The sequence below is a fragment of the Brienomyrus brachyistius genome, chromosome 20 (assembly GCF_023856365.1).
Source record: "Brienomyrus brachyistius isolate T26 chromosome 20, BBRACH_0.4, whole genome shotgun sequence".
Classification (NCBI taxonomy): domain Eukaryota; kingdom Metazoa; phylum Chordata; class Actinopteri; order Osteoglossiformes; family Mormyridae; genus Brienomyrus; species Brienomyrus brachyistius.
Window position 1 is genome coordinate 14,193,408 of NC_064552.1, and position 25,541 is coordinate 14,218,948.

Consider the following 25,541-nt stretch of genomic DNA (forward strand, 5'->3'; position numbering starts at 1 on the left):
CCGTAGGGCAGAGGCCTATGCATGCCAGGAACATTGCTAAATTCCCCGAGTGATGTAATGTAACACTACAGGTGTGACTCCTATATTTACTGCATGAGTATAAATATTGTTATAATGAATTATAAGGGTGGAGTAAACTCAAACACCCCCAGATGTAGTGGGAGTGACATTTCCAAGCACTTAATTTCTGAGCTTATTCCGAGTGACAGCAGCAGCAGCTGGAAAATTATAATTTGTCATTCACAAGGAAAGAGGTTGATAGATCTTTGGGAAAGTTTTGAGAAAATTAATCCAGTTTAAATCTGGAGGAGTGTCAAACGGAGGTGTTGATATTGTCGTGAGGTGCAGTATAGCCCTAAGATCCTCAGTAGGTCAGAGGTTTGCATCCCTCCACACCGCCGTCAGACTGCAGCCTGAAAGATTTCAGCTTGGGACGGCCCGAGTTTACAGGTAGAGCTCCGTACTCTTCGCCACGGCAACTCAGACGCAGCTCGTTCTCTAAACACACGGAGGGCCATGATTTTTCCATAGTGTGCTCACAGAGTCGGAGAAGCCACTGCGTGTCGGTAAGATTTCACTGCAGTAATTCCTGCTTGAGCATAAGGAGAGGCAGAGAGGCGACGGCCAGCCAATCAAAGCCAGGCATTTCACTGATTCATATTCCAAGCTCATTTCCTAGTTATACAAACATTATCGGATGTAAAAGGAACCAACACTCCTTTAAAAATCATGCTGTGAACATTTACTGTGTCATGATTCATCATTCAGCAGTAGATGCCACTGTAATGGGATGAGTTAACTAGCAATGTGGTGAGTTTAATGTTTCTGGGGCCCTAGATTTTCCCAAAACTCGAGAGCTAGTTAATGCAGCCTGAAGATTGTAGCTGGTTAGCAGAACATGCTGCATCAGCATATCTTAAATAACTTTAGTTAGTATTCAGTGTGGTGACAGTTTGTGGCCAACCAGGGGGCCCCAAGCAGATGTGTTTTATGAGTGATGGTACTGTAAACACCACCGCTAATAGCAATGTGCTACTATATAGAGTTATGCGGTTGGCAGCTAATGCAGAAATACTGTGTGAAATGTCATACCCTGACTGAGGACTGGGCTACGTGCTGGAATGGTAGAGTAGGACTCCATCTGCCCTTGCACTTGAGTTCTGCTGTTTTAGCTCTTTAACGAGGAATAAAACAGTAACCACACATTTACTCAGAGAGGGTATTCTACTGCTATTAGGAAGAATGTTTTTTTTCTTAACACACATTTACACTCACCTGTCAGTCACTTTAGAGAACAATGTCACATAGAAAGTGATATTTAAAAGTCTCAGCATTGAGATGGCACAATGAACCCTGTCAGGTGACAAGGGAGTCATTTGTCCAGTGTCACAATTTCCTTTATTGCTAAAGTATGAGAACATTTAAGAAGATGTCACAGTAACCAGAAATCTGCAGCAGTGTGTGTCATCATACTCTAGCAAAGGCACTTCATTTTTCCATGACTGATAATCCCACGCAAGGTCAGGGTTAGGGTTAGGGTCAGGGTTAGCCTGTAGCTGTACCAGAAAGCACTGGGGATAGGGGATACCCTAGCGGGATGCCAGTCTGTCGTACAGTATCGTACTTCCGAAACACAAAATTTGAAACATAATTGCAAAATTATGCATTTGAATATTGCAACCCCACTAAAATGTGATACATGTTGTCAGCTTAATGAACACAGACCCATAGCTTGAAATAAATCTTGGGGGTCCAGTGCTTGGTTAGGAGCAGGGCATGGGGGGGGCAAACTAGCAATTTTATTACATGGCTACGTTCCTGAAGGCATGTGTACTTTATGCAGTGTATAGGGTGTCGGCAGGGAGTTGGAAAGGTTATCGCTGGTTTAGCTACATACTCAACCTGGGAGTGATGAACATTTGTATTACTATACAGGCAGTGTGTGGGAGAGAAGGTGACCAAAAAGTGCCTCATTGGCTCAGTGGATGGCGCCGATGCCTCACATCACCCGGGTTCTAGCGCCCAGCTATTTACTTCACATTGGTATAAGCTTCTTGCCATGGTCCAAAATGTGAAAAGGTGAAGCGTACGGGTCGTCCAATGAGGCTTTCCTTCCGGGATGTTCCCGCCCCCTGCTGTGTGCTTCCCTGTCCCTGGACTGGATGAGTTGAATGAACAGTGAATGGTCGATAAGGAGAGACTTCCACCTGGTAAGCTACAGTTTCAGTCATGTGACCAACGAGATGGAAACATTCAGCCAATGGGAGCAACTGCAGTGAGGTTTACAAGATATCGCTTTACCCGGTGATCGCAGGGGGAAAAACATTTCATTTAGGGACACATGTTTCGCATGCCACCCATCATGCCCTGGAGATCGATAAGAGCCTCAGCTGAGGTATCTGAGGAGACACGTTTTTGCCTGTTTCTCTGTGGAAATTTTAAACCAAATGAATTTGAAACCAGAAAATGCTTTAGGCTCTGGTTTGTCTGTGTATATTTACTCAGAAAAAAAGCCACAAATTAACATTAGAACATATGCAAATTAGCTTTAACACAACAAAAATAAACAAACAAGACTTTTTTTCTGTTCTCCAAAAAGTTACTGATCTCTTGTTGGAGGGCTAGAAGAACATCACTTCAGTTACCAAACCTCTCCTCAGGGGCACCAAAATCATTCCATATATTGGTTAAATTTTTCCACCAGTTCAATATATTAATTAACATAATTAGTTAAATAACTCAATGAGACTGATTGGCCATGTGAGGTGTGCTAGTGGATAAGTCAAAAAATACATGAGTGGATTGGACCGTTACTGTAAATACTGGGCTGATTTTAGGAGAGGTTCTGAAATGCTAAGCTGACACACTTTGACAGGCTTAATATCATATTTTTACACCAACGCAAAGATCATTTAAAGACCACTTTCTTTGACTGACCAAGACTTCTGCACAGTACCGTATTTGAAACATATTTCAAGTGCACATTTCAAATACGGATAAACATGGAAAATAGCCTAAAAACAGGAATGTTAGTAGATTAGCTCACTAGCTAACCAGTCCAGTTTGTTACTCATGCCTGACTTAAGCTATGAGATCATTCAATGTGCACTAATATGGTGCTAAATAACATATAACCTATAAACCACGATGCAGCGGAGAATTCACAGGCCAAATGGAAAGGATGGGGGTTTGCCTGTAACACCCCACACTGAGAGTGTCACGTCCTGATCGTTCTGATCCTCTTGTGTGCCACACCCCCCTCGTGTGCCTCGTGTGGAATCCCTATGTCTTCAGCCGTTCGTATTAAATTGTAAATTGTGGTTACGCATTTAAGTCCGTGTCTGTGTGTTTTCCTGAGTCCGGTCATTAATGTCTGTGACATCATTCTGTGCTCCAAAGTGTGCTGCTCCTGAGTAAACCCCATGTTCACCTGACTTCTCAGACTTCCCGTGCCCGCTTCCCCGCTCCAAACCCCCACCTTTGTGACAGAGAATATTCCTTATTACGTTTACCTAAAGCAATGGTCACCAACCCTGCTCCTGCAGATCTACCACCCTGCAGAGCTAAGGTACAGCCCTAATTTACAAGGTACACCTGACACCGATAATCAGGACCTTCAGTAGCATCTCAGTCTTAGAGCCAACGATTAGCTTCAAAGTCGCTGGCTCCAGTACTTATCTGTATCAGGTCTGCTAAATTAGGCCGGCACCTAAGCTCTGTAGGGTGGTTGATCAGCAGGAGAGGGGCTGGTGACCATTGACCTAAAGCATGGCAGGATGGATTAGGGTTTGCGGCTAACAAGCTGGGGAAGTAGAACAAGCAAACATACTGTACAGGACAGTCACTGTAGCTTTGGGAAAGGAGTATAGGCAGGGAGCAGGGAGCTAGGGCCTCAAACTGGGACACCAGCGTGGTCAGGTGATCTCCATCCGCAGGTCGCAGCCGCAGTCCTGTCACAGGGTCGAGTTTGGTCGGAGCACGTCGCTGAGCAGTGAGTACAGACAGGTTCATAATTACGCCCATCCGTAGCAACAGGCACAATCGATGCTCTTTGATGGTTATTCACACTGTCTCTCTCATTACATCTTGCTAATTCTGTTATTCAGCCTGAGCTGTGGTTCATGGTTCAGTTTAACTTCAGCCTACAAGGAGAGTATCACATGGTCACGAAATGAAGCCTTCCTCCCTAACCAGTGCATAAGACTTCTGAAAGCAGCACAGTGCACCTTCCCAGTGCAGAAAAACCTCATTGCCATTTCAAAAATCAGACAGGTGACAAAAAGCAAGTTAAAACTTCGTAATTGTTATATTAAGAAAGTAAACCAAGTTTAGTTTACTTTTTTTTACTTTTATTTTTGCCTAAATTTAGGCAAAAACATGAAAGGGTTAACATTAAGGTAATAGATCTGCACTGCAGTTATAAAATCTTGTAGACATTTTGCATTTCTGACAATAGTAGCCTCCCCAATTCAAACCAATTCACCACACAAAAACCCACACAGAGCTGGGAGGAAAGCAGGGGGGGGGGCTGATACAGGGTGGTGTGAGAAGTCAGCTAGTCTCTCTAGGGAACTTTGAAACCAAAATATTGATCGGAATTACACCACTAGCTAAAAGCTGAGGTACGACCGTAAATAATAATAATATAATAATAATAGTAATAGTAATCCTTATCAGTCACTGTTTCTCTCATACCTGAACCCTCTGCTCACGGTAGCAGTTCTGGCTTTTCCCGCACCAACGAGGATGGATGAGTGTTAGGTGACTGTAGAGACGCTCGAGACAGCAACCCGAGCCCCGTCCTCGTCAAATCGGAGGTACGTGGATCAGGGATATTACCAGCGTGATTTCAGCATACAGCGGCATCCCCGTTTCTCTGTCTAAAAGAGAATGTGTTCCTGTTTCCTCCAAGTCACTGACATCCGGCTCCTCCTCTTCTGAGAGTAAAGTAGAGGAGCACCGGTCCCCTCCGGTGGTGACAGGAAAGACCACACCTAACGAGGGACTTTCCAGCTTCCTGGAAAGTTAACTAATTAACTACTACTTTGTCTCTCCTGTGTCGTCTCCTCTCCAAGGGTCCCGAAATGGCAGATTCCTTCCTGCATGGCGGACAGGGGTGATGCAGCAGAGGAAAAGCACCAGCAGCTGGTGCTAAGCTCCCGTGAACCTTCAAGAGCCGGTTCTCCAACCAGCACCAAAGACCTGGGTGTCCTGGAGGCCGGTTCCACCTCATACAAGCTCTCTCACAGAACTCTTACATGTCATGTTTCAGCTGCGATGTCCGCATGTGTTACCGACGTTATCACAAAATCCATCATGATCTGAGGGACGGAGGAGATAGCAGCACCCATTCTCTGCCTCTCTTGATTTGCAGGTATTTTGCTGATCTTCCTGCTGCGGCACGTGGTTCAAGTGCAAAGCAGAAAAAGGTTTTATTGAGAAATATCATTCACATAGTTTCAGAGCAGTTAACTGAAGATGTGCAGAAAGTAAGTGAATTGTTTGACACATAAATGCAGAATCACTAAGCAATTCAGAAGTTAAGCTTGTTCTCTTTAGGACAATGTGGCTGACTAAGGAGTATACGATGAAATGAAAACCTAGTAATGCATCATTTAAAGGAACATCGATTTTATTTCAAAATTACCAGCATTTAACAGCATTTTGTCATTATTTATTTAATATTATTAATCTTCAGAATTAAAAAAGGGCGCACTTTCTTTTTCACATGACTGCATACATACATGTTGCTCAGTAATGTGCACAGTGTGACAAATGGGTTGACCGCTATGTAGTTCATTTCCTCCTAGACAATGAGATGTGTGTGTGTTCCATGCTAATCCCTCTCTGTGCTGCTGCATCTGCAGTATCCTGGTCCTGCACTTGAAAAGCTTCAGCTTCACCCCACAGTTTGAGCTGATGAAAGTGCAGGACCTGGTTCTCCTCCGTAGGAAGATCGTGCTGCTCCCACATTTCAGGGAGATCTCCCAGGTCACAGGGACGCCCCAGTCAGTCAGCACAGCCCGTGGAACATCTGACGGACCCGAGTCATACTGTGAAGAGATGGCTTTCCATTGTGAATTATGTGCGATGTACCCGAGCCGTACCCAGGCTGTACCCATTATGAAATGGCCCTGCTTACAGACCAATCAAAATGCATCGAGATACCAGTGATCTGCATCAATGTGCATGGATTGGCTAAAGGAAAAAAGGGCAATATTATATTATTATATATATATTATTCATTAATAGTATTGCACATTGAGATGTAATGCATGCCCAATAACTTGAAACTTGAAAATTTCTGACCTCTTACTTAAGAAACAGCTAAACAGAATGAATTCGTAATGGAAATTTATGCAAGGTAATGCTAATTCCGCTAGCATTTGATGCTAACACAGCCCAGCAATACTCACACATGTGCTAATGGATAATTAGCTACAATCATTATTGAAAAAATACTGTAACATTACTTTGTTTACACCAGTCTCATGAGTGTATTCCAAATTTGCATGAACCCCAGAATATTAGCTCTTGGTTTCTGAGGGGTCCTTTACTAGAGGGGGGTATTACTGTGTTACCAAATGCAACATTTGTGAGTATATGTAATCCATTGCATTAAAATGTCAAGCATTTTGCATGTAGTCATACAACAGAGCACAGAGTCATGCAACATTTAAACATTAGCAGCAGCATGGCTAGTTTGACAAAGGGAGGGTGGATGTTGAAGATGAAATTTCTTCCAGTGGGGGGGGATCATTTACATTTCCATAATAATGTTGGGGCCCTTCAAAGTCTTCCAACAGCAGAGCTCATGCAAAAGCAGTGGCACTGAACTTGACACTGATTTTCAATATATACTGGATAATCTTGGAAAGGTACAATCACTGTCAAGTCAATTCAATGTATTTTTATATAATGCGTTTTACAACAGAATCAGCCCAAGGCACTATACATAGCTGTGTTGCAGGATAGTACTACAGAAAGAAAGAAAGAAAGAAAGAAATAAAGAAAGAAAGAAAGAAAGAAAGAAAGAAAGAAAGAAAGAAATGGCGAACAAACTAACGAACAAACAGACAAACAAACGAATGAACCAACGAACGAACAGACGAACGCCAGATGACACCTCAGTTAGGAAATAAAAACTCCCAACTAGGGAAGAAAAAAATAAGAGCCTGCTTGCTAAAAACTGAGGTTATGGTGAAAATCAAAGTCTATCAATGAGTCAGTCCTCCATGTCAGCCTGAGTGAGTCAGCAGACTGAAGACTGAAGGTGCCTGGGGTGGGCACCATCCGCACATGTCGAAAGAAGGTAGAGAACATGGGTGGTCAGAACATGCATAGATATATTGATGGATAAGCACAGTAGGTCTAAAGGGCATGTATAGCAGTACCAGCAGCCATTGTTGTGTGTTATGTGTTAAGGCTCGTATAAGCTAGACTAATGTAATAGGTCTTCTTGGAGATTTAAAGACGTAACCGATTTGGCACTCCGAATATATGTTTGTTCAGTTTTGTTTCTGTTTTTGTTGGACAGTGTCATGGTAAAAAGGTATATCGGATGTTGGTGGTGGTCCCCCACAATAAGTGTCTGGGGGGGTCCGGATGGTATGAAACCTAAGACAATTACATGTACACAGCATGTCATGTTCATATTAACATCTAGCATTTTGCATGTCTATTCAAAAAGCTGTGATTGTAGGAGACCAGATACCACAAGTATCTCAGAGATACATTTCACTGCAAGTTATACTGTATGTGACGAATAAACCTCTTGAATCTTGAAGTACATGAAACCCTCTGTTCAATGCGAAATGCAGATGGACATTTGGCAACAGCGTTCAATATGTAGTCTGGGCTTCTGTCTTCAGATGTGGGAGAGGAGATAACTGTATCATTAAGGCAGAGCATTTCAAGGTGCAGGAATCAGCCAATGTTATGATTTGAATCAAAGTTAGATGTTTTTTTTCCATTAACCAATAGAAATACCATTTAAATCCTTAAGAAATCTCCCCTTGATCTTCCTTTATTTTATGCTTGCCTCACTGTATTATGGCTTATTATTGGATAAGATAGGACTAGGTAGAAACTTTTTTAATCCTCAAGAAAACTGCAGAAAAGATTAACTAAGGAATAAATCCTAGCAAAAGATTTATGCAGGAATAGGCACTGTCGTTATTATTTCAGCACTTTGGCTTGTACTGCATTAAATCCTAATGACATCCGGAGGAACTAATATAAAACGTAATGTGAAAAATGTTCATTTAGATTAGCAGGGCAATAGCACTTAAATTTCCTTCCCATTCTTTGAATAATCAAGGGGATACAGGAGCCATGAATAAAATAAAATTGAAGCTTAATGAAAAGGTTGTTTCTTAAGGTTATGAATGTACTCCCTATTGTTATACGACTAAAGGTTGGTAATTTTAGTTCAAATTTCCCGCAGTGAGTAATCCGCGCTTACTGTTCCAGTGATTCAGGCGGCCGAATATAAATGTATTATAGGGTTTTTCAAAGTGACACTCAATCCTGTAATTTATGTGGAATTACTGCCATTCACAGGACAAACTTTAGCACAAAATTGACCAGTGCAAAAGCTCACGCTAAGCAAGAACAGAAACATAATCATCACTGTTCATAAGAGAAATTACATGTTCTGCCATCCACCTTTTTCCTAAATGGTCCTGCCCAGCTTTATCCCAGAAGGTCATGGACACAATATCTAAATGGTCTGACTGGGAACAAAGACTTTCCAAGTGACACCCTAATGTGCTGACAGGAATGGCAATGACAAGGCCAGGAAAGTACCCGCTGAAGGTGGGCTTGGACGAGTGCAAGCCACCCGTGCTGTCTGCGGGACACCTGGGCCAGGTCAGCAGTGCGGATAAGCTTCACATAGCGCCCGCTCCTGCCACGCAGAGTCAGTCAGTTACATTCCTTCCTAGAAACGCTGAAATCGGATGCCAGATTGACCCCCCCCCCCCCCCCATCTGGCGACTCTGCCAAAGTCATCACAGGACAAGAACAAGGACAAAGCACGTGTCGGGCCGTTCAGAAATGCGAACGCAGTACAGACCCCAACTCTCGCCTTGGCGTGCTTCGGCCCGCAGCAGCTGGCGCGAGTCGCATCGATGAGTCGCTATCGAAAGTTGGCGCGGTTATCTTACACGTTCTGCCGGCAACAAAAAGCCGAAAACGCTTACCTCAAAAATGTTGAATCTGCAGAAATTACATCAACTGGCCAGAACTGAAAAAAATAAGTATACTTTTCAGGAGTCCGTTTCAAAATAAAGAATTTAATTAGAAGCCAGTCTGGATGAAAGACAGAAATATTTCTGAGAGATATCTTTTCTAATCTTGGGGCCCAATATAGGCATACCCTGTTTTTTTTCTTAAGTCTTTATCAATACATGCGACTTTGCGGAAAATCTGCTTTGCATCTAACAAAGAAAGATACAGGAGTTACGTACATTATTTTCTGAGGAAACTGACCAGATGCTTCATTTCCGTGCTCTGTCATATCTATCAAAAAACACATTGGAATTTTTTCTAAGAGGGATTTCCAATTGAATCATGTTTTCACACCAAAAATGTTTCACTGGTTACTCAATGTATTTTACTGCATGACTTATATTACTACATGCTTCAAAGTCTCCTCTCCTCAAAACGGAGTAAAGATTAAAAAAAGACGTAGACTATGGGTGGGATGCCAGTCTTTCACATGGCTCTCAAGCGAATACTGAAAGTAATTTAAATTCTGATTAGTTTCTACTGCCATCAAGCGGTCAGATGCACTACTGCACCTGCAGTGTCATCTTCAAAATGTACAAACTACGTCAGGTCTAGCAGATAATATTATTAAATGTCACTTGTCATAACACCGCCGCGGGGACCCATGGTCCATTGCCTGATTGACAGGTGGCCGCATTTCTCCTCCAGCACCCTGGAAAGCAGCCACATGTCAAAGTTTCGGCACCCATGTCGTGGACAGACGATTGAGCACTTCTGTAATTCCACCCGCCTGGAGAGCACTAATTACCCCAGCTGGCTGCACTTTCCCTGGGGTTTCGGCAAGAAGAATGGGCAGTTCTGCAAAAAGACAGTGGCGAGAGGACTACTGCCTAAACCGTGGCCAAAACCGGACCAAGCCAGAGCTGGCCAGAGTGAGTTTTTCCATTTGAGACGAGTCTGCGCACACATGCACACGCATTTACATGGATGCAGTGTGCTATGGCTCTTGCTCCAGTGCTAACGTGCACTGGTTCCTGGAAGCTCAGCGTAGCAGGACCTAATTTGGCTCCATGTCAGCTCTAGGTTTGTGATGTATTTATTAACCATGCATCACTTTGTACAAAAATGTCTGATAATAAATATAAATGATATTTTTATGGTAAAATATCAGACAATCTTCCCTTTCTGAAGACGGGCAGCGAAATGAAGTCTGCATTGAGAGTTACAGTTAAAAAGCATAAATGTAAACAGCCCCCAGTGGTTTGGAGTGTGCAGATTGAGGGGAAGTAGTAGGGAGGGAAAATGCGGGCAGTAATATTTTACATTTGCGGAGATGGAGTTTGTGTAACGGCATGACAGATTTGTCGCAGTAACCATAAGAATAGGGGCAGTGACCACATGTTCAGTGTTCACTGTATGTCCTTAGGCTACAAAAACAAACAAAAAAAATGGATTCTGGAGGTCACAAATGGACACGCAACCCTCCCAAAAAAATCAACATTCTAGTTGATAAACTGAAAGGAAAAAAGTCTGCTGTCCTTGATCTCAAACAATGTATGCTGTCTTCGATCCCCATTCCCCTATGAGAGAATTTTATCAATACTGTCAATGCCCCTTAGCCACAAACCCAACATATAAAGGTCACTATCCTAGCAACTGGCTTGGGCCTCTCCCTGTGACAAGGTAAGAAGTTTGACTGCAGGGACAGTTGGTTTATGAGCCAGCTGTGGTGGTGTGGGAATTTCACAAGGATGCCACCTGGCAGGCTCCCGAGGAAGCTGTTTTGGGCACGTCCCACTCGGCAGAGGCCCCGGCATAGACCCAGACCACCCTGGAGGGATTATGTCTCCCAGCTGGCATGGCAACACCAGGGAATTCTCCAGATGAGTCTAGGGTTTGCTCTGATCTGCCAAGTAATCTTCAACGTTAAGGTTCAAAACATGCCTGAGATGGCAATTAATTAATAAGAATTCGCAATATTGAATTTTCTATATTTTTCAATGTACAGGAGCTGGGAAAAAAATAACATAATCGGAAGAAGAACTTTAATTTTGCAGTAAGCCACCATCACAAAGGCAATTACTAAGCTAAGATATATTAGGAAGAATGCCAATTAACAGTATGCAGAGTTTCACAATGAGCACTCAGATATGTGAATTTTCGAAGCAAATCAGTGAACCCTTTGGCAGACTCTGGGGTGTAGATTGCAGGACAGGTTTCCACCCGCTTCATCCTTCGGAGAAATGGAGTTGGAGGCTTTTCTTCTTCTTGTAACATTGTACTGAGCATACAACAGGATTGTACAGAGTGTCTACTGTCCACTGTGTTGTTACTATGCTGTTGTTATTTATTGTACTCTGTACATCTATTTTAAGTCTGTGGACAAGTATTAGTTGGTGCATTTGGCAATAAAACTATGAATAATTGCCAAATATCCCAATATAGTTCAGAATTTCCAGAATTGCAAGACGTACTAAAGCTGTTCTGAAGGCAAAGGGTGGCCCAGCCCCCTATTAGCCGCGTGATCTTATGTGTTTCCATTATTTTGTCTGCAATGTGCAGGGTTTTCTATATTTGCCTCTCCATCTTTTTTCCCTCTTTGATAACGATTTAATGCTAATTCCTTTCCTTAGTCTCCATTTAAATGATTAAATCCAACAATCCATATGCAAATCCTGTCTCCCCTGCGTGTAAGTTCGTTAATGTGCTTGCAGTTTTTCTTGCAGATTCTTCCTTATTCTGCAGACTCCAATGTAAAATGTAAAAAAAAATCTCAGAGAAAGACTGAAATTATGACTATTGCACCCCATTGACCTAACATTAATAAATGATTTCATGCTACAATGCATTGTTACACCGCTCTACAATGCGTGTCGTAGTCTTCAAGAATCACGAAATTTCAAGCGACCCGGACATTTTTACGCCCCTTTTAATTTGTCCATTGTGTTTTGTCTGTTGTGCCATGGCATTGCACCCTGTCCATGTTGTGCCCCTGCTTTGTGCCCTGTGCTTCCTGGGCTAGGCTCCAGACCCTTACCGTGACCCCGTACTGGGATAAGCCATTAGAAGATTTTATCAACAATTGACATAGTTACACATAATAACCAATACAAAGCATTTCATTTAATTGGTTGAATTACCTCTTATTTTGAATCGTTAGTGGAACTGGTGGGAAAGCAAGTTTTCGTGTGTTTAGGTGTGTCGCTTATATTTGACATTTTAATCAATATCTCAAAACTCTTTATCAATGCAGCCGCTCCCAGCCCAATTGGGCGGCTCGCTGCTCCGCGCACCAGCCACCCGCAGCCGAGAGGTTCGCGAGCAGCGCTGAGGTACCGCGAGGTTTTCCGAGAGGAGTTTTCGCCTCCCGTCGTCCTCGCGCCGATCACTCCCCAAGTCAGAAAACTCTCTCCGCCTTGGAAGCGCGCAGTTCTCTTTTTGATATTTTCCCCACTCGCTTTAACACGCCCACTCCGCCGCATTACGGTTTACCGGGAAGAAAGCGGAGAACATGAGCACGTCTATCACGTCTGCCACGTCTGTTAAGGAGCTCTAAGAGCTATGGAATTGTAAGTGTGGATCGTATTTTCTTGTCATCTGCAGAGGCAGACAGCCCTCTCGAAAAAGGACGCCGACTCATACTGCAGACTGACCGGGTTTCTTCTTATTACGACTTCTATATTTAGGATTCGTTATGATCAGAGCCACTATACAGCGCGGTGCGCCGTTTGTTTTGCTGTGGCTGTTTGTCGGGAACTCTGTTTTTGCTTGGCTGGGTAACGACAACGTCAAGTCCAAGAAACAAAAAAACGGACAGTCCGACTACGAGGCCACCGGCAGCCAAGACCAAAACTGCTTTTGCCACGTAAGTACGGCAAAACCCGACGGCAGGTGCCTTTTCTGAATGAGGACTCTCGTGTACTTGGCCGCAAAACCGATTGATACCTGTACTTTTCTGGCACTTTCTACTGTCGCCCCGAATTCACGTCATATGAGCGCGTCCACATGGCGTCGCATCTGTAGTATCGGTGTTTTATTACAGCTAATTTATAAAAACTAGTTTTTTTATAAACGTTTCTTCGTTTAACCAGCATTACCAGAAATTGCTACATATCTCGTTTCCAACCAGAAATCTACTCATTCATGTGTTCTTTTTCCGACAAGTTATTTTAATATGGCCATAAAGAATCCGAATCTCTGTTAATGGTTCTCTTGAAATCTATTAACTGAATAAGAGCATACATAGACAGACATGTCGTTTGAAGCTGGGAGAAATAAACCTTGCTTTTAAAATTCACGTAGAATCTTTGAAGACATCAGTTCACCATTTATGTAATTTAACGTGCAGTGTTAATACAGAGAAATAAATCAGAAGGCCAGTTTCAAATTTTAATATCATACCTTATTTGTCGTCTGTCATAATTTCAACATAATTGTAACCCAGAACCCCACTTACTATACCGCGTGGTCTTACTGGATTGGATAAGGAGTGAACTGCTGACTGGATTTACGGGACTTGTAGTTTTTTCGGTTGAAGTGTACGCTGACTTCTCAGATTAAACGAACTAGTGAAGACTACAATTCTCGCAAAATATGTGGGAGGAGCCTGGAATGGAAAGTGCTTTATAAACAGTTTTTTGTTTGTGGGTGGGGTTTAGGTGGCACCCCGGAGCTGAAATTGACAGATCAGGCGGCCAACTGTTGGACTCCAAGTGCAGTTACACTTACCTGCTTTAAAAAGCGCTGTCATTTCTGTGCCACGTTAGGTTCGTAGCATAGTCGTTACCTTTGTTGCCATATGTTTATTTAAGTTGAGTTATTTAAGCTTTTCCGCCTGGGACAGTTATACTTCAGTAGAAACCACAACGAACGGGATGTTAGGCAACCTGTTTATGGCGTCCTGTCTTTTACTTTACTTTGGACAATTGCATTCCGAGGTCAGTGTTTATATTGCAGTACATTTTTATACGATCCTGCTTGCATATCTTAGCTTTGTTTTGGGAGAGGTGTAGTTTAACCTCTGATCAGTTCGCATGTTTTATAGAAAGCTCCGCAAAATCATAACAGTTTTGGTCTTCCTGGTTTGATGACGTTCGCTCTCCGTTAGATGAAGTATGGGGGACTTATGCCACAATGTGGAGAGCGTTTTAAGGATCCTGCGGTCCACTGGGTTGATTGAGCAAGGCTTAAATAATAAATGTAGGAAGACGGTTCAGATGCCAGTCTGGAGAACAGTGAGAGCTCGTGCGGAGTCATCCCTGATTAGTCACACACAAGCAAGAGTGCTCCAAGTTATATGCCTGGATGTAAACGTGAGAAGAGGACAGCACTCATAACTGGCATTTTTAAAATTGTTGTGTTTCCTGTGCGAGAACTTTACTGTTGCAAGTAGCATGGTTCAGTGTTTGTTACAACCAGTGTGTAGGCGATAAGTCTTTTATTCTGCTCTTTATCACTAGCTTGTGCCATATGGGACTGCATATTTCCTCTGTCTTTGCTGTATGAAGTACTAACCTGTATTGAGGTGTATGTAAAGACAAATGGAAAAGCTGTTTACTCTGATTAGGCTTTTTAGTGCTCAGTTTAGGACTGAGCGTTGCAGTGGTGTAGAATTGGGGAGAAAGGAGGAAATGATGGTGTTTTCCTGTCTTTTGTGTGTGAGATTTTTTTTGTGAAGTTTGTGGTCTTCATTGGCTGAAATCATTTGCTTACTATTTGCCTAAAATGCTAAATTTTGTAGTTTTTCCCTTGATGCTTTAGCTTTTGCAGTTCCAGGGCTTATGTCGTCACACGACGCAGAATGCTTTCATGTTCATATATCGGTCTGCTTCCTCCATCTTAGTCCTTCCGTCTTGCTTTCCGTTACACTGCATGACTGCCTCGCTGCAGCAGTGAGGGTCTCTTAGCTTTGTGTGTTGACTCTGCACTCTGTCCTTCTTAGCTGACTGGCATCCTGGATGACTGCTTCTGCGACGTGGAGAGCATCGACATCTTCAACAACTTCAAGATCTATCCAAGGATCCGCAAGCTAACAGAGAGAGATTACTTCAGATATTACAAAGTAAGCGTGTCCCTCGGCCCATATTAAAGGTGGCATGAGCCGCTAAAAGCCTCGGGCTAAATTTAGATCGTAAATCATTCATTATTTCCTGTCATGTAAAAATCTGAACATTAGGTTCATTAGATAAAGATCAAGGAACTGAGCTTTCATGAAACCTTCCTTTGGGTTAATAACCAGAAACGCAGGTGATCTTCACAGTTTATATACTGTGAAACGTAGAATAAATGAAAAAGGTTTCCACCCTTTTCAAGTAATAAGAGTATTAACATGTTTAACCTGTTTTATATGACTGTCAGAAGCTGCTGAGTGAAAGGATTTTGAATATAATTTTACAGTAAGCTCCACTTGGCAAAGTAAGGGGTTAGCGGGGTTTGGCCGATATCTGGCAGCTGTTAACACTCAGCTGGAGTCCATACAGTGTCTGGAAACCTCTGTGCACATTTTGCATGGCCCTCTGTGAGCGTTGTTGCTAAATGGGACAGTGATCCTGAAGGGTTATCATGACACATTCAGCCTGATTGTCGTTCCCTTCCATTTAGAGTTCAGGCATACAAGCACGTGCCTTGTACAGCTTAGACCTACAATGTCATGGTGGTACTGTTGTTCAGATAAATGTGGAACTGCTTCTCAAGGGGAAGGTTGTTTTTTTTAAAATTCTCTAGAGACACTTGTTTGCATAGGCTTTGCTTTGTAAACTCCCTTCATCGTTATGGAGCAGTGTTTTAGACATGGATATAAATAGGTACTTTTCCTACTGTTTAAATTGTTAACAGAACCCAAACCCCCCCCCCCCCCCCCCCCCCCCCCGATGCCAAAAAACCTGTCAGAAAACTTAAGAATGTCGTAGGAACATGAGAGCACGCTCTAGTTATAGTGAACTGGTTCCACCAGTGGCTTGACTGAATGAACATGTGCTGCCTATCAGATGCAAGGCAACGTATGACATGGTTTGATAGTTTTTACTATCAATTTTTGGTGCTGGGATCCCGTACACTGGTGTTTTTGCACATCAACCGCAGAAGCTACCAGAAGACATCAATTTGTCAGCATAGTTTGTGGCTAAGGGCTAGGTGACGGTCCCTCTTTTGGTCAGATGGATACCATGATGTTATTGTGTCACAGTGCTGTTCAGATGTCATATACAATCAAAGATCAGGAGCCGAATGCACAGGCAATGCACAGGGTCATGTAGACCCACCAGTGGTGACAGGTATTCCTGTGCCTTTTAAGGGAGAAAGGAAGATGTGTGTCGAAGGTGTCAAGCTAATTGGCTGATACAGATGGGTGGCCTTTAGCTCCAGCCCCCACTGATGTGGAACGCCTTTGACAGTGAATAGCAGCAGAGCTAACCGTAATGTTTCTCTTCCCAGGTAAACCTTAAGCGGCCCTGTCCGTTTTGGCCTGATGACAGCCAGTGCTCCATTAAGGACTGCCAGGTGGAACCTTGTCCAGAGGTCAGGCTTCGCAGTGGATGGGGCAGGGTTTCATTTTGATGTACATACAGATTTGGTATCTCACTTGTCCTTCAATAAATATACCAATGAGGTTATCTTTCTACGGTTAGTTGATGTGTGTTTTTTCACTAACAAGCAATGGTAGTGTTCACCACTGTTGCAGCAATTTGAATGAAACCTTAAGTTACTCTGATTGGCCTTCGATATGATGTTTGGAGGGTCCATTATTTCCATTTTACCCATAGTATTATGTGCTTTTCTTTATAGAGCAAAGTTCCAGTGGGAATTAAAGCAGGCAACTACAACAAGGTAGGCTTACTTGCTAAATACGCTTGGACAGTATGTGCATGTACATTATTGCTCGAATAAAGATGGGCGCCCAGATTAGTGTGAGGTCTGAAGTCTAAAGCCTTAAAATCCTTTTGAATATGTCGATAAAAGTGTTTCAGATGCATATAAAAGGGATGAAAAGCCTGTCATTTTATGTGGGGTCGTCATGATATAGACAGGCTGTTCCCTCGACAATGCTCTTCTTGGGCAGAAAAGATGACGTATTGAGGTCTCCTGTCACAGGAGAAGGCCAGCTGTATTCAGTCGGCAGTCAGCTTTCGTTTGTCTTGATAGTGAGCTTGTTTTGAGCTGCCTTGAACGTTCCTGTCACACTCTGGATACTGTACTTGTAGCAAGTGAAACTGTAGCGAGAGACGAGTGTATGTATGACATCATTGACCCCTCCCTCCGTGCTGTCGTTGTAATCTTACAGCTAGTGTTTGCTGCCCACCTCCTTTCCTGCTTCATGTAGCCATGTACGTCTGGATCACCACTTTAGACACAGTTACTTCGATCGTTTCGGAGCTCCTGTAAACTCTTAGGGCTTATGAAGAACGTATGTACAGAGCCGGCGGGGGAGGTGTTTGTTCAGTCACGAACCTCCCGTCTGTTGGGGGCTGCAGTGAACTGTGTGTTTTGACAGATGGGCTCCCCTTGCCTGACATGGAAGCATGCGGTTGTCCAACAGCAGGCTTTTAGGGCGCTACCACCCCTATTAGCCAGCACCCCTTGCGTCCCCCGTCTAATCTCACCTAGAAGATTTGACATCAGCCATTCGCTTCCTGTGGCCTTGCGGGTTCCCGTTCTGTCACTTTTTTTTTTTGGGTTCCCACTTGCTGTGAAATACTGATGAGACAAGAGATTGTATCACTGAAACCAGAGTCTGTGCAGTGGGGGTGGGGCCCAAATCCCTCCTCACTTTGTACATGTCGCTGGGATAGTTGCCCCTGAGCACATGTGCAGGTCAACCTGTAGGACAGGCTCCTCTATGATCCTTCATAGGTTTAGGCTGACAGCCGTAATGTAACGCGTGTTCTCAGCAGTGCCCTCTAGTGATGTCCCAGAGCAATACGTTCTCTTTCTCCCTCTGCTGAAGTACTCCCAGGCATCCAACACACGTTCAGACGTAGAGGAGTGTGAGCATGCCCACGAGCTGGGGGCCATCAACAGTACACTCAGGTAAGGGAAGCAGCTGGCCAGCCTCTCCAAGAGCAGGCCTCGCTTTGCAGTCATTATTTAGTGACTGTAATCTGACCCCAAGGCTGTGCTTCTCTTTTGGCTCCGGGGGAGTGCCCACTGCTTATTTAACCCTTCATTAACAAGGCTCCATCAGAGTGTTCAACACAAGTGCCCTTCAGGCTGTGTGTGTACCTCCTGCACTTGGGTCATTCTGCAAGTGTTATGGGTGTGTTTGTGCAAGTGAAAAGTGATTCTTAGTTTGGTCAGTAATCACTCGACTAAATAAGTAAAATTTTATATACATTTGGTATACATTTTCACTGAACATTTACTCATTTGTGCTGTGAGTGACACTTGTTTTAAGGGTTTTATTGTCATGAATGACCCTCAGTGGATGGAATAATATAATTGTCCTATCTGCCTCTTCAGTAACCAGAGCAGGGAGGCATTCGAGGACTGGGCCCGGCATGACGACGCCCAGGACCACTTCTGCGAGCTGGATGGTGCGTCGCATTTCCACGGCTGCCATAACCACGACGTCCATCACTCTACAGAGCAGGAGCAGCCTGGCTACAGTTTAATCAGTACTGGGGGGAGGGTCACTGGGAACGTTAAATCAGTTCTAGGAAGCACAGGGCAGGGGGACCCACTCACACCGCTTACACACCTGCAGTCACACGCCAGACTGTGGGAGTCCCCCCCACAAACACAGGTGCAGGAGTCCCACCTGTGGCCCCAGGCCGCCCCCCCCCCCCACCCAGGCAACCAGCTCCACTTCCTGTACACATTCTCAAACGCGAGTAATTTCCTTTCTGCAATTGAGAGTCGCTAGCCTGATGGAAGTGCTGGCTGCTCATGACACGCTTCCCTGTCCCCAGATGAGACATCCCCAGACGCCCAGTACGTGGACCTGCTGCTGAACCCCGAGCGTTACACCGGCTACAAGGGCCCCTCAGCCTGGAGGGTTTGGAACAGCATCTATGAGGAGAACTGCTTCAAGTGAGGGGCCTGGCTGTTACTGCCGCCTGCCTGACTGCCTCGCCGTGTACCAGAGTGCGCCTCCCGTGCTCACACGTGCCTTCTGCCTTCCCCGCAGGCCCAGATCTGTGTACCGGCCCCTGAACCCCCTGGCCCCTAGTCGGGGTAAGCTGAGTATAGCGGTGCCATCTGCTGGCCGCACCTCATGCCCTTTTATTGTCAGTAATTGCATCTCCTTAGTTTTTCATAATTATTCTGCAGTTTAATTTTTAAAAATTAGTTTGTAAACACCCACTTTTTCCATCCTTGTCTTTTATGTCTTATTTTAGGAGATGATGATGGTAAGTCCAGTTTTTTAAGTACGTAGATTACTCGTTTATAAAATATAATGCATTTTTTCATTTATAATTTATAATTGCTGTTTTATTCACACAGGTGAAAGTTTTTACAACTGGTTGGAAGGTAATTAGTTTTATTATAAGGGTGTGTGTGTGTGTGTGACCCTCCCATCAGTCTAGCTGTAACGCTGCCACCCTCTGTCTGGCTCCCAGTTTGCTTGTAGTGTTAAGTGGGTTGTAGTCAGACATGCCCAGTGACACCCTCCATGCACCCTGCAGGCCTCTGCCTGGAGAAGAGAGTGTTCTACCGCCTGATCTCCGGCCTCCACAGCAGCATCAACATCCACCTGTGTGCAGAGTACCTGCTGGAAGGTGAGTGGGCGTGCCGATGGGCTTCGCGCACGGGGGAACGCTGCCAGTCCTCATGTCGGCCTCGCCCTCAGAGCCCTGGAGCAAGGCCCACTGGGGCGCCAACGTGCGCGAGTTCCGGCGCCGCTTTGACCCGGCTGAGACCAAGGGCGAGGGCACGCGTCGCCTGAAGAACCTCTACTTCCTGTACCTGATCGAGCTGCGGGCGCTCTCCAAGGTGACACCGTACTTTGAGCGCTCCATCGTCAACCTGTACACCGGAAATATGCAGGAGGATGCCCAGACCAAGGAGCTGTTGCTGCAGATCTTCGACGAGATCAGGTGTGGCCGCTGTCCCCAGCCTGTCGTGCCGTGGGGACAGTCTCAGCTTTTCATGGTTAAGGCTGCATCTCCAGATCACTTCTGTCCCAGGGCGTCGGCGTCTCCATGACCCGTCCTGCTCTCTGTGTCCGCAGAGCTTTCCCCATGCACTTCGACGAAAAGTCTATGTTTGCTGGACACAAGCTGGAGGCCAAGACTTTAAAGGTGAGCCGACTCCTTGTCGAAACCCTGACTGTAAGTGAACAGACCAAGGAAGACTCTGCCTATTTCTGCATCCGCAATCACCTACCCAACATTCGTTTGGCTAATTGTATTTTATTAATTTAATGTTTTTTTTTTTTTGGTTGGGGAGATGGGGGTATTAAATCGGATGAAGTGTTTAAGCAGAGATGAGGAGCCCGTTTGAGCTTCTCAGCCCGGTCAGTCTGGGTCCCGGCTGGGTCCCGGCTGACATTTACCTAGCTGCTTTGTCATCAGCACCCCCTGAAGCTCTACCCATAATGCCTTACTTCCACACTGCCTCTGTCAGCTCTGGTCGGCATGGCAACTTGAACCTTTCCCTCTGTCGGTTTCAGGAGGAATTCCGGCTCCACTTTAAGAACATCTCCCGCATAATGGACTGCGTGGGTTGCAATAAATGCCGAGTGTGGGGTAAACTGCAGGTACGAGAACCCCCCCCCCCCCTCCAGCAAGCTCTTCCCCCGACTTCCTTCCTGCTGGTCTGTGTTCCCTGAATGCTGCTGACAGCGATGTGGCCTTTTGATGTGTAACTACCTGTGTCCCTTTGACTTGGGAGGTATTGATCTCATGAACGTCCTCATCCCAGCTGCTAGTCTGGGAATTATTTATTATCAATATCATATAGTACTACTACTGCTTAAAATTTTACAGATTATCCTTGGAATTATTATAAATTAAAAGGTTTTTATATGTAATATTGAAATAACTTCCAAACACATCTGGGAAATAATTTTGCTTTTGCGATTATTACCAAATATACAAAATTGCAGCCAATTAATTCTTGGAGTCCCTCTGCTAAGTGGAAGAACAACAGCATAGCTCTTGCATAGGTGTCACCGCAGCCCGGCTTTGGTAGGTCTGAAAAGCATTTGATGCCACAGTACAGTCATACAGTAGCTCGAAGGTAGGAAGCTGATTGGTTCGGTGCAGACGAGGTCGAGGCACAACTGTGAGGTCGCTAAGCCGGCAGTTTCCCGTTAGCGGGATCCATATGGGTAGCGGCTGAGTACAGCCCAGCAGTGTGTTATTACAGGTTAATATGGTTTGTTGACTTAACAAATGAAACAGACCAGGCTGGATTTATTTGGTTTTTCCTCAGTGAACAAACACGGACAGGGTTGAAACGTTCCCCCCTTGGCTAAAGGTAGCATAGCTTTCCCATTCCCTGTATAAACCTCCATGGAGAAATGCAGGGGTTTTCATTCACAAAACATAGTTCAGAACTTGCCATGGCTTTTATGATTTTTAATAGCTGCAAAAAAACAGAACATGCTGGTGATTGGAGAAATCTGACCAATCGCACTTGTCGACTGTATTGTTTCTCTTTCGCAGTATTTACTGTAAACCGTTGTTTTCCTATGGAGAGCTTCATCCCTCCATGTTGCGAGGCGACTTTGACACCCCATTCTGCCCGACTCTAAGATGGACCCGCTGGTTAATGCTGCAGCATCTTGGCCTTATGGTTCCTTTAGGGGCAGAGTGAAACTTCCACACTTTAGCGCACGGAGCCTGTTACTGGAGACTCGGCTTCCCAGCTTCCCTGGGATTAGCACTGATGCGCTGATAGCGTTCATATTTCAGGGAAATGAGCTGAGCTTCAGAGGAGCAGATCTAGGCTAAAGCTGTTGGGAATACCTTTGATCTCTCTAGCATTTTTCATTATCAGAGTCAGTGTTTCCAGAGCAGCTGAAATGAGTAAAATCCTTTCAGTCCATAGACTGCCTTAAAATATGTAATATAAGGACTTTTACCAAGTTATCTTACATAAGATTCTTTTCTGTGACATTATTTTAAATTCAAATATGAACGTAATGATGATGTTTGGTACCTGATGTGGTTTTTAGTTGTTTTGATGTTCCAGGCGAATGACCCCCTCCTACCTTCTGTGTCTCCCCCAGACTCAGGGGCTTGGCACTGCCCTCAAGATCTTATTTTCGGAGAAGGAAATAAAGAACCTACCGGAGAACAGTCCATCAAAGGGGTTCCAGCTGACACGACAGGAGATTGTAGCCTTGCTGAATGCGTTTGGAAGGTGTGCTTCACTTGTATGGAGACAGCGCCCCCCTGTGGTGGCCTGAGAGTGGTGCCACGTCCCTTAGTAATGAGCCACTATCTTTGTTTGTCATTACAGTAGTCTGTGAAGGCCTTTAGCCTAAACTAAATTTTGCCTCCCTTTGTCATGATGCCCCCCCCCCAGGCTGTTAGCTGTTTTACATTTCCTAGAATTATCTACAGGGACTTTTTTCTCCAAGCTGTACCAAATTGTCTGTAAGACAGCAGGCAGTCACTAGAGGGAGCCGATCACACGCTCAGATTCCACAGAGACAGTACTTTAAATTTCAGATGAGCCCTTTACAGGAAGTATTGTCAAATTCCGGCCTGTTTCATGCTCATTTTTTGGGAAGCCGTGTTTAGCTTATGTTACGTGTCAGGTTTCCCATAGGTCTGTTAACCGATTTCTTCCTCTTTCCTCCAGGCTCTCCACAAGTATCAAAGAGCTGCATAATTTCCGAACTCTGCTTAAGGACCAGAGGTAACAAACATACCTGGCCACCAGGTGGCAGCAGCCAGAGGACACTGCAATAGTCTTATCTTCCCAAGAGTAAGGCCACCATTTCAGGGACTAACAGGATCAGTTCCAGAAAGTCTTATCCCGTCTGCGCCCCTCCTCCTACCCCCAGCCCCATGAGAGCCTCGATTACTGTGGAGTCGGGTGAGGTTCTTGGCTTTGGGCCGTCTTCGCTATCAGTCATTCCCCGCTTGCTCTTAAGAGATTCCTGCTCTGTTCCTTTTCTCTGTCTGCTGGAGAGATGCAGGTGAGAGTGAGGGTATCACCTCCTCGTTCTGGACAGCGGACTCCCAACTTTTTTGCTGATATTGGCTGCCGTCCACTGCGGTTTGCTCATTCCCTCAAAGCAGTCACGTTCTCTGTCTCTGCAGACGCATGTAAATGGCAGTTATAGATATGAAATTCCATATAGGATCGAATTTAATGTCAGCCGTCTCGCGTTACGTCAGCTTGATTTAAACATCGAGTGTGTCGTCTTTTACTTTTTTGGGGCTGATGATAAATGTTGATTATCTTTATTCAATTTTTTTTTTTTTACATTGTTTTTGCACCAATATTTATTCTGAGCAATAACAGTGAATCTATTGTGTGTCTGTGGTCCCAAACTTAAGCAACTCAAACAAGCATGGATCTGGTGTAGTACAGCCAGATTCCTTTACAGTGTTCACTGGATGGGTTGGGCTCTTTTGTCACTGAGACCAGGTGCAAATGTTTTTTTACGGAGCGGTCATACTCGCTTAGCTAGGTACTGTAGCTACACCTGGCGAAGACACCGACGCGGATGCCATGGCATCTGTAGCAGCTTCTGCCATCGCTTCTCCAAAAGCAGCTATTTTCTGGTGTTTGAAGTAGTCAGCAATGGCCAGTTTCGATGACTGTCTCGGGATGCCCATGGAGACCTGGGAGGCTTTGTGCCCCTTGTAGCTTTGGGTTTAGTGTATACAGCACACCATCTGGGGTCTCGTCATTGGCTTGAAGGGGGGGAACTCGTATCTAGAGAAGGAGACAGGGGCTAAAGCTTTCATTTATCTGGCCCATATACACAATAGAGAGCGCTAGTCCATGACCTGCGGAAGCAGCCAGTTCCCTGCTGATGCATTATTGTACTGCACACAAGGTGCAGTCCGTATGTCCGCATATGGAGGCTTGGCTGCTGGTCGCCCTTCAGAGCAGACTGTGTAACGGGCTGGGTTTGTGGGGGTGTAACTCAAAGCAACTTCATTTCGGTGTCGAAGCCCCACCTTTTACCGTTCCCTCAGGATTTTTATTTTTTTTTCCATTTTTAGAGTCCTGCTCAGCTAGAAAGCTGGAAGATGTCTAAAGAACTGATTTTTCCATAATATTCTGGATTCGCCTTCCTGTACAGTGAAATCCTAGAGAAGTCCGTTTGATCCCGTGATCTCCCCAGTGGGGTGTAATGATACCCCGGCTGGGGCATTTCCTTGCAGCCTTGTGGCTGAACCCCAAGCTGGCACCTTTCTTGGTTGAATGTTTATAGCGGAAAAGGAGTGATGTAGGCAGCTTTGTGGAATCTGCTAAGCCAGTGATCTCCCTGCCCCACCTGCCTCATGAAATGTGAGAGCACATTCTCTATCTTCATATTTCGCACACGTTAAACAGCATGGCCCCTTCCTGGAGTACCCAGACGCTTATCATATTTGCTATGTTGATGGTGTCGACTTCCGGTGTTTTGAACATAGGGTGAGAATGCGTGGGCTGGCTGCCCATTCAGTCGATAGATGCATTTTGTGTAGAGGTTGATATTTTATTCATGCACACTTAAGATTCTGTGCATGGTGCAGCACCACATTCTCTATATGGTAAGTGTCCCTTTCGCCCCTCAAAGCTGCTTCCGGGGAACTGAAGCTTTGTCCTGGTTCCAAGACTCCCCCACCCCCAAGCCCCCCCCACTTTAGAATGATAGTGTTAAGTGAAGTCTACTCGAGACCGTCAGAAGTGACCAAAGAGCCCTCCCTCCGCTGTGCTGTGCCACACATCCTGTCCAGCCACCCCCCCCGAGATGAAGGAAATGGCAGCCGTGGGCAGGAGAGTGCAAGGAAGCTGTGTGCCACCCCCGCCGCTGCACTCTCCCCCACCCCCACGCGCCAAACTCGTCCCGCACCACGCTGCACGGCGTGCCGCACACTGTACATCCTGCCTTACGCCTGTGACTCTTAGGCGCCACCCTAAGCTTGCCTACAGTGACGAGATGGCTGGTCAGATCTCGCCTCCAGCTGCCTCTGCTTTACAGTGTTCTGCCCCTCTGCTCTTTTTACACACTCTGTGAACTTTTGAGATCTTGTACCATTTGTAAAAGAAGGAAGATCTTTTAACTCTGTATAGTTGCACCTCTGTTGTCTGTACGTACTGAGTGTATTTATTTGAATGGAGGAATAAACATTTCTGGTTGTCATTCCAAATTCAGCGTCTTTCTGTCAGATTTTAAACATGCCATTTGGGGGCGCCCTGCT

At 44.9% G+C, this 25,541-nt stretch overlaps 1 protein-coding gene and 1 long non-coding RNA gene across 4 annotated transcripts; one reads left to right on the plus strand and one right to left on the minus strand.

The window, feature by feature from the left end:
• Positions 1 to 2,671: 2,671 nt before the first annotated feature.
• LOC125715971 (uncharacterized) lies at positions 2,672 to 4,800 on the minus strand. The gene is made up of 2 exons (XR_007384233.1): positions 4,696 to 4,800; positions 2,672 to 4,142 (listed from the first exon to the last, which is right to left on the minus strand). It is a non-coding gene; the product is annotated as an uncharacterized LOC125715971 (long non-coding RNA).
• A 7,766-nt stretch (positions 4,801 to 12,566) lies between these two features.
• On the plus strand, positions 12,567 to 25,490 carry ero1b (endoplasmic reticulum oxidoreductase 1 beta). 3 transcript variants are annotated; one of them, XM_048988146.1, is made up of 17 exons: positions 12,567 to 12,800; positions 12,918 to 13,096; positions 15,173 to 15,292; positions 16,663 to 16,746; positions 17,014 to 17,055; positions 18,173 to 18,255; positions 18,685 to 18,758; positions 19,134 to 19,254; positions 19,352 to 19,398; positions 19,563 to 19,574; positions 19,669 to 19,695; positions 19,851 to 19,943; positions 20,015 to 20,261; positions 20,396 to 20,465; positions 20,837 to 20,923; positions 22,400 to 22,533; positions 22,978 to 25,490. In XM_048988146.1, the coding sequence occupies exons 2-17, from the start codon at positions 12,926 to 12,928 to the stop codon at positions 23,036 to 23,038; spliced, it is 1,473 nt and encodes a 490-aa protein (XP_048844103.1). In that variant the 5' UTR covers positions 12,567 to 12,800; positions 12,918 to 12,925; the 3' UTR covers positions 23,039 to 25,490. The 3 variants fall into 3 exon arrangements, with proteins under 3 accessions (XP_048844103.1, XP_048844102.1, XP_048844104.1); XM_048988145.1 differs by having other exon boundaries at positions 12,567 to 13,096; XM_048988147.1 differs by lacking the exons at positions 12,567 to 12,800; positions 12,918 to 13,096 and adding an exon at positions 13,657 to 14,168.
• Positions 25,491 to 25,541: the final 51 nt, after the last annotated feature.